General features: G+C 45.8%; 1 protein-coding gene across 1 annotated transcript in view; it reads right to left on the bottom strand.

Annotated features, from left to right (window-relative positions):
- Positions 1-591: 591 nt before the first annotated feature.
- The window catches only part of LOC144161564 (uncharacterized), a 365,076-nt gene continuing 356,714 nt past the window's right edge, over positions 592-8,953 (bottom strand). Inside the window, exons 6-7 of the mRNA XM_077692215.1 lie at positions 8,738-8,785; positions 592-707 (exon numbers count right to left, since the gene is read on the bottom strand). Coding sequence (XP_077548341.1) covers positions 592-707; positions 8,738-8,785 — 164 coding nt within the window. The remainder of the gene's footprint in view (positions 708-8,737; positions 8,786-8,953) is intronic.

The following is an 8,953-nucleotide window of genomic DNA, read 5'->3' as shown; positions in this document are numbered from 1 at the left end:
ACAAGAAAGAAGTTTTACAGTGGCAAAAAGTTGGTAAATATGAATTCCATAAAACGTGTATGTCTTATATTACTCAATCTGATCTAAACTTATCTCTTTTAAGAAGGAATCTTTGTATGAAGGCAGATAGAAGGGGAAGAAAATGTTGCCCTTCCATTCAGCGGAAATTGAAGCATGCACACACAAAAAACTCGATATGAAGATTAATTTTGTTCATGCGTGGTCGTTTTCTTTTGGTGTGTTTTACCTTCTCGCACAAATGTGGCAACTCGCAGGGCTAGCTACCTTGATGTGGCGAATGAAAGTACCAGTCAAGGGATCTGTCTATCTTTACGGTCAATCGCTGCATAATAGGCATTTGTTTAGCGCTATACAGCCTGCAGCCCACAGTGAAATTGTTTTCTTCCCATTTTATCGCTACTGTGAGCCACACATCACTGCGTTACTGTCTACGCTAACTGAACTTTTACCCTATATTTCACCCTAAGAAAGTTAGGGCAGTCTTTTCATGTGTTCACTAAGTAATAAACGAGATTTAAACTTCAGCATTATAATGTGTGGTATGTGGATCGGACCACTATACAAGTACACTCAGAACAGCAACGAAGCGTCGAATACGCATCGGCGTGTGTGAACAGACATTGGTGCCTCTACGTCGGAAGAGAACATCATGTGTCCGCACTTACGGTTGGTAGGGTCGTCGGTACCTGTTCAGAAGAAAAGAAAGGTAATTTGAAGGGCATGTCGACTGGCTCTCATACCACAGCCGAGGTGCGGCAATGTTTTCACAGGATTTGCTCTTACAATGTAGATTGGCTGAAAAGCAGCGCTAAGACAGAAGTGAAATAAAAGGTCAAATGCCTCCTGCCCACCCTTATTTCGTCTCCGTCTTCAGGCTGTTTTCTCAAGTTAAGATTTTAGAAAATCGGCCTAGAGAGGATATAATTATCCTTACATTGTCACCCAAAAATGACGGATACGGCAAAAGGGCAACGCGCTGTGCTACCTTTTTCTGACCAAGACGAAGCTGTGTGCGTGGCGCGTTGCCTGATTGCATGTAAAAGTGTAAATACATCCCTTTCCCTACAACGACGGCTCATCACCATCCGCCACCTTCCTCATTAGACAGACTGACCACTCGCCTCAGACGAAAATTGAATCTTGAGCGCAAATATTTTCCACCAAATAGTGACTGGACTTTACACTATTGACGTCCCTAATATTATTAATTACTCAGGGGGTTACCACTCAAGAGGTATTCACGGGCGACCAGTAATACGTCTCTATCAATTTTAGCACGGCTTGAAACTTTCACTATTTACAGAGCCAATTGCATACTGAAACAACCTCTCAATCAAAGTGGTCAACAAAAATTCACTGTCGGCTCTGAGTTCCATCGGGAGAAAGGGTGGTTGGCGTTGCAAAAACAATAAATGGCCCATTCAGCGAAAAATCCGGGGTTGGCGTTCGTAACTGCGAAGCGGTTCCTAGACCACGTGTCATTGAAGCGATCCATAGCGCGTGGCGTTCCGCAGCACGCGCTGAAACTCGGCAGTAGCAAAATGTGGCCGCCCATACTAGCACGGAAAAGACAGGCAGAGAATTCCACTATCATCGGCAACTTTTTAACACATCGCGCCCGGAACAAGTAGTGGCGCAACACGTCGGAGACAGATCGATGCCATTCGATAGCGTACGGCGGAAGCAGATCGCGAAGCATATCGCCTCAAGTGGCAAGAGGAAGAGACCCTTCGATAACGCGGGCCGAAAGCAAAGCACCTCGGGGCATTCAATTGGACTTCAATGCCTTCGCATACTGAACACTCAAATACTGCGTACTACGTGTTCTCGGACTCTTTTGTTGTGCGTATATATCTCAGCGTGCATTCGCCTGATAAGGTGGCTTCTGGAAGCTTCCTTCGCACCCTGTTAAGATCTCGTTATCTGACCACATGATTTTAAGGAGAAAGAAACAAAAGAAAGCTGAAACCAATGAGTCTCAAGGCTCAGAAAGCCACACGCACCGTCTCCATGACACGAGGCCATCGCTGTGATGACACGCTGCCGTGGGCTGTTGTAAGGTTGGCTCAGTTCGGACCTTTCTTAGGCGATGAGCGATAAAGCGGATCTGCTATCTCGAAATTCAATTTTACTGTTTCCCTTGGCTGTGCCAGGTGATTGACCATGATATTTCGCACTCCAGCATGCATGCTGAAGCCAAAAAACGTAATGCGATGTATTGGTTGGAAATGGGAAAATTTCCTGTCTTATCCCTACGACGACTTGAAGACGAACACCTGAGTGGTGATATATTATTCGCAGGCATGTAATTTAGTTTGCTTCTCGTTCACTTTTTTCACAATAACGTCCATCATCGACATATTTTACTTTATGTTCCGGCATGACCACGGCCCCGGAAACTGTTTTCTTGACGTCCGCACAAAGTCGCTTTGCCATTCACATTTTTTCCGCTTGAATTACCCCGGCTAGTTGTTAGGTGCGGTTCTGCACGTTCTCTCGTTCTAATGAGTTCGTCTCTGTTCACCTGCGGTAAACTACACTGGAAATGAAGTCCATGTCTCACTACTACTCTGGTTAGGTTCGCGATGTGGAACGCCTCATGCTATGGAACACCTCGGGCCCTTTTTTAACACCAAAGTGTTTTATGCCAGGATCCAAAGATCTGACTGATGTCATATCCTCCACGGAAATGACGTCAGCAGAAAAACGCGGCTGCGCCAGGATTCTAGCCGGGTACTCTTTCGCCGCAATGAAAGGTGCCAGGAGCCTTACCCACTCCTCTACGAGCTGAAGCGCAGACAGCCGTATGAACGCGCCATATATCTTTCCTGTAATGTCCTCTGTTCCGATGGTGCTGCAGTGTACGAGAGGTGAAGCGAAGTGGTGCATAACGATGCTAATGAGCACCGACAGTTGGCGCCAGCTGAGCTCGTCGCAATGCAACCGTCTGCCGTATCACGGCCGCTCGATTTCCATCGAGCGGCCGTGGCCGTATTCTCCACGAAGCAAGGACGCAGTGGTCACACATTGGCGAAAGCGACGCGCCCGCAGGTTGTCGATCGTCAAGCACACCAACAAGAAAGCGCCGCAAATTATGTTCTTTCACTGCAGCGGAGCTTGAGTTCACCAAACGATTCGATGGAAACACGTTCGGTTTCGTTCGCATGGTTTGCCGCGTGTGATTTCATCCGGGTTTACGCAGTGCTCCGGCGCGTGCAATCCAGTGTCTAATCTGGATGCGTCTGACGGTGTCATACCGACTAAATATAAAGAGCGATGTGGAAGTTCATATCGATGCAGAATAAATATTCAACTGATCCCGTGAAGGCACACCTCACTTTCGTGTTTCACCGATTCCTGTGAAAGAGGGATCAACCACATTTTACATCGAAGCTGTATACCTCTCGTTGGTGGAAAAATGTCGTGGCGTAAACACAAAACGCACTGCAGGAAAGCCAACTTTCACTGACGATGGATACACAGACCACAACGGTTCTCTAGTGGATATATCTATGTCAGGAAAACCGACTTCTTAAGTGGATAGATCTATGTCAGGAAAACCGACTTCTTATAGCAAATACGGAAAGCAAGTGTGACGGACAAATAACGTGGGAAAGCGGTAACAGACAGTCCAGCATAGACTACATTTTAGTATCCGAGACAGTATACGAAAGTTTGCGGGAAATGAGGATAGATGAAAATGGAACAGACAGCTTAGGAAGCGACCACAAGCGGCTTAGCTTGCACTTTGGATGCGCAACCCAGACAAATTTAGAAATAGGTACAATAGGAGGAACTAATTTGAACAATGAGCAGATAAAGATCATCGCTGATAGATTGGAAGAGGAAATCAATAAATACCCAGACAAAAATTGGGATTACGACGAAATGATTGCGTTCATAAAGGGTAAGATGAATGAAGCAAAGCAACGAAACCGATGGAAAGGGAAGAGAAAGCCGAGAAACTGGTGGAATATGGAAATAAAAGAGGCTATCGACCAGCGAAGAAAGGTGTCGAGAGCACATAGAGAAGCAAAAAGAACTGGTATGGAACCGAAGGTAGTGAAGGAGAAATGGGATATATACCGTGGGAAAAAACTAGAAGTGCAGAAAATGGTGCAAGCAAAGATCAAACAGAAAAGTGAACAGTGGATGGCAGAAATACGCAAGAAGGACAAAAGCGCATCCAAGAAGTTTTGGAACCATGTAAAATTACTAAGCTCAAAAAACAATATCCATCAAAAATTCTTGTTGATGAGGGGAAATATTTAGAAGGACAGCACGCGTTGGCGCATATTCATCGAGTGATTAGTGAGAAGTTTAGGGCAATGGTGGTAGGGAAGCCTGCACCGATAACATCAGCGCCACAGAAGACTGCGGAAAGGGAAATAAGTTTGAGCAACCTTATTTGGAAAAAAGCAGAGCAAAAGGTTTCCTCCCAGACAGCAGTGGGACCAGACGGAATACCAATGCAACTGATAAACCTGCTTGGACCTAAAAGTAAGGAATCGTTTATGAGGGCAATAGATAAGGTGATAGAAACAAAAGAAATACGAGAGGACTGGCTAGAAAGTAGGATGAATTTAATATATAAAGACAGAGGAGACAATGCCAGTATTGATTCATACAGACCACTCACAGTAACGTCAGTGGTGTATAGATTCGTAATGCAGGCGATAAAATTAGAAATTCAAGCATGGATGGAAGAAAATGAAATACTTGGGTAACTGCAGAATGAATTTTGACAAGACAGGCGACTGGATAGCAATTTGTTCGTGATAACGCAATGCATTGAAATTGCGAAAGCACAGAATAGACCATTATGGATTACGTTCTTGGACATTAAAGGGGCATATGACAACGTAAACAGAGAACGGCTGTGGAGAATGCTGAAACTCCAGGGATTAGATGACGAGTGAATACAGTTCCTTGTGGCAATCTGTAAAGACAACAGAGTGCACCTTACATGGGAAGAACAAAAATGCGCCCAACAGGTCAACATCTATCTGGGACTGAAACAGGGATGCCCTTTGAGCCCAATACTGTTCATGCTTTACATGGCAGGGTTAGAAAAGAAACTGGAAGAAAGTCAAGTAGGGTTTAGCCTAACCCATATGCTGCAAGGCGAAGTGTTACAACAGCATATTCCGGGAACAGCATATTCCGCAGACGACATTGTTCTTTTAGCTGATAACCAAACCGATATGCAACGGCTAATAAATATTAGCGGCCAGGGAGCCACCGACCTCGGGTTAAATGCTAATGCAGAAAAATTAGGAATAATGGTTTTCAATGGTTTCCTTGCTGGATAGACACTGACGTAGTGCCTATCCAGCAAGGAGAATTACGTAGAGTGAAAGAATATAAATATTTGGGAGTGTGGATAAACGAAGGGGGTAACAACTTAAAAACTCACGATGAGCAACCTAAGGTTAAGGGAAAGCGAAACGCAGCTATAATGAAGCATAGAGCTCTGTGGGGGTATAACAAATATGAAGTAGTAAGAGGAATGTGGAAAGGAGTAATGGTTCCGGGTCTCACGTTTGCGAATGCTGTACTCTGCTTAAAATCAGATGTTCTATCAGGCCTTGAAGTAAACCAGAGAACGGTAGGACGTTTGGCCTTAGGCGCGCATGGAAAACAACTAACGAAGCAGTTCAGGGAGGTATGAGCTGGGCGTCATTTGAAGTTAGAGAAGCACAGAGTAAAATATTCTTCTAGATGAGATTGAGAGCAATGGATCAACGAAGGTGGGCAGAGCTAAGGTTTTTAGGTACCTATACTTGAAAAGCGTGACACGCAGTGGTTAAGAAAGACTAGAAGGCTAACGATGAAATACGGAAAGAACAGTGGAGAATCCAAAACAGCCAAGGTAACCAAAAAAGAGGCAAGGCAGATTGAAACGAAGAAATGGAGAGAAAAAATAGAAGATAAAACGTCGTTAGAGATGTGCAGGGCTGAGAAATTGAACATCAGAAAGGAAAATTTCTGCGAAAGTTTCCAGGGCAGTGCTTTGCTTTTTGAGGCTAGAGCAGGTTGCCTGCGAACCAAGAGTTTTGTGGGGAAGTATTCACAAAATGATGGGGTATGCGTGGTCTGCGGAAAAGAAACAGAAACTATGCGGCACATAGTGTTAGAATGTGAGCATATTCATCCAAATCTACATGAAGGGAATATTCGGCTTCCAGAAGCCCTGGGACTTAAGGGTATTGATTGATTGATTGATTGATTGATTGTGGGGTTTAACGTGCCGACGCAGCGCAGGCGATGAGGCGCGCCGTAGTGGAGGGCTCCGGATTAATTTCGACCACCTGGGGATCTTTAACGTGCGCCGAAATCTCGTACACACGGGCGTTTTTGCTTTTCGCCTCCATCAGAAAAGGGGCCGCCGCGGCCAGGAATCGAACCCGCGACCTCGTGCTCAGCAGCGCAACGCCTTAGCCACTGAGCCACCGCGGCAGGTTACTTAAGGGTATCACAGAGGAAGTTAACTTCAAGGCTGTCGAGGGGACGAAAAGAAGATTTGAATGCTGGTCTACGAAAAACAGACTGGGGAATATTGCCTAGGACAGTTACCACCTGTAACAGGAAAAAAAAAAGTATTTTGTGCCTAATAAGCTTTTTGTGCCTGCCCTAAGCAGCGCTAGTATTAAACCAAGAGTGTAAAACATGGGTATATTAGTCCTTTTTGGTAAGATGACATGTCATCACCCCGCTACAAAGGGGAAACAAATAGCAATCATCATCATAATCTGTGATGATAGCGGGTGAATTGAAGAAAAAAAACTGTTCCCACGTTTGGATTCGAACCTGGGTCCCTCGCGATATGTAGACGACGTCAATACGATTACGCCATTCCGACAGAGTCGAAGCAGTTCGAATTTGGAGAGGGGTACATGGACGTACCAAGTAATTAAACATAAATATGCACCCCTCAGTCCAACGACGACGATGGTTTAAATTTTGTTTCAATAAGCATCAAACCGCATATGATGGATGATAAGTTCCTGTGAACAATGGGAACACCCTCGCATACGTTCCCGGTAAAGGTCAGGTTGCAGGTGCTTTCGAAAGGGCCGTTTGACGTCATTCGAAACTCTCGTGTAAAGTGCAAACCGCGTAATGGTTTATAACCGCGCTTGCGGCAATGGGAGCACGTTCCTTCACCCCGCGTGTGTTTGCCTGTTGCATAAGGATGTAGCGAAAATGGTCGCGGAACCACTCACGGTCTACCACAGCGACCACAAAGCGATTATCACTACCATTACTCTAAAGTAATAATAAAACATACACCCCCGTCAGCATGCGCGTGTTTGATACACCTTCGCTGGACATTCAGGTTCGCAGGGCGGGATGGCGGCCATGTTTTTCTTATACGGTGATTCGCTCAAGGGCATTGAAGGTCGAGTGAAAGATGAGAGATATGAAGCCTTCGCCTCATAACACCTAATTTTGAATCAGGTAGACTGCTGAGCAGAAACTGAGCCAGTCTCAGGTGCTACAAGAGGGGGGTTCCTAATGGTTTAGCAGGGATGTACGTTTCGACGCGGCAGTACGCCACCACATACGCTTACGCATCTGCTCGGGCGGCTGGGAGCTTCTGCAGAGTGGCGTCCTCTTCTCACGGAGTTTTTCAGGCTCTTCGTTAAGCTATGCTCTACCGCGATCGTTCTTTCATGGCAGCGCTAGCCGCCCTCATCTTGGCATCGCCGCAGCGTCAGACAACCGGCTTTCGTTCACGCTGCTCACCTTTGCCCACCCCACTAGAGCCCACATTTCGGCCTCCATCTTCTATTCTTTGCAATACCGCCTCTGCGAGGCTCTGGGAACCTTCTACCTGATCATGCCAGGATTTACCAAGAAACCCAGCCTACGCCCCCCGCCCTTCGCCTCCTGCGAGAGAGCACTTTCCAGTTTTGAACCTGACGACCAGGCTTGGCTGGTGAAAAAAGCCCAAGAAGCCGGAAGGTATCGATAGGTCCTGGAGTGGGGCTCTTCCACAGGGCTGACGTTTCTACAGAGACGCTTATTCCTCCTGCTCCTTCTCCTCCTCTTCTTAAGATCCTTGAGAGACGCGTGTTACGTTTTTGTAGTGACAAATTGAATTCACGTCACCCCTCTCTCCCTCCCCCCTCCTGCTTCACTTAGCCCTTTCCTAATCATTTCTTCCTCCCTCGTGCTGCTGAGCCCTAGAACGCGGGTTTGAACCCGGCCTCGTTGGCTGCTTTTCGGATGGAGGCGAAAATAATAAACGCCCGTATGTCGAGATTTCCGCGGCCATTAAAGATGCCCACGTGGGCAGAATCAATCTAGAGCCCTCCAAAGTGCACCTCTCGAAGCCCACGTGTAACTTCAGAGCATTAAACCTAATCGAATCTGATTTCCTCGTCCCGCATAAAATGCACTCCCTCCACCTTTTTTCATAAGGAGATTCGGGGTTCTTTCACTGGCTACTTCTCGAACACGGCTAGATACATCGTAAAATGACGGTGAAATTACAAAAAAATGCTTCGTTTGAGTGATCTAAAATTCACTTGTCACCCACACTAAAACACTAAAAACTGCAAAGAGCCGCAAAAGTTGGTGCTAATCACTCAGATTACATTCATAGATTCAGATGAATCTATAATAGATTCATAGATAGATTAATAGGTTAGATTCATAGTAAGATTAATGTTTCGCCCGAAGAAAACGCTATTATAAAATGCTTGCTTACCCTTTCTGTAGTGGTAGGTGTCCAAGTTACCGTAGGTGTTGGCGATTCCTGCAAAAAAGAGAAGTATCCGATCTTATACCAAGCTTCAGTACTGATGTGACGACACCCTCACCATAGTCGACATTGTGTTTGCAGGCAATTCCTGTAGGCAATTCCTATAGGCACTCAGGGTCACCTTCTAATTAGCTTCGAACAAACGTTCTACATGACTGAACT

Source organism: Haemaphysalis longicornis, unplaced genomic scaffold, assembly GCF_048455015.1.
Source record: "Haemaphysalis longicornis isolate Haplotype H1 unplaced genomic scaffold, Haemaphysalis longicornis Haplotype H1 scaffold_12, whole genome shotgun sequence".
Taxonomy (NCBI): Eukaryota; Metazoa; Arthropoda; class Arachnida; order Ixodida; family Ixodidae; genus Haemaphysalis; species Haemaphysalis longicornis.
The sequence above is the reverse complement of the archived record's forward strand: the minus strand, read 5'-3'. Positions and strand labels throughout refer to the sequence as shown.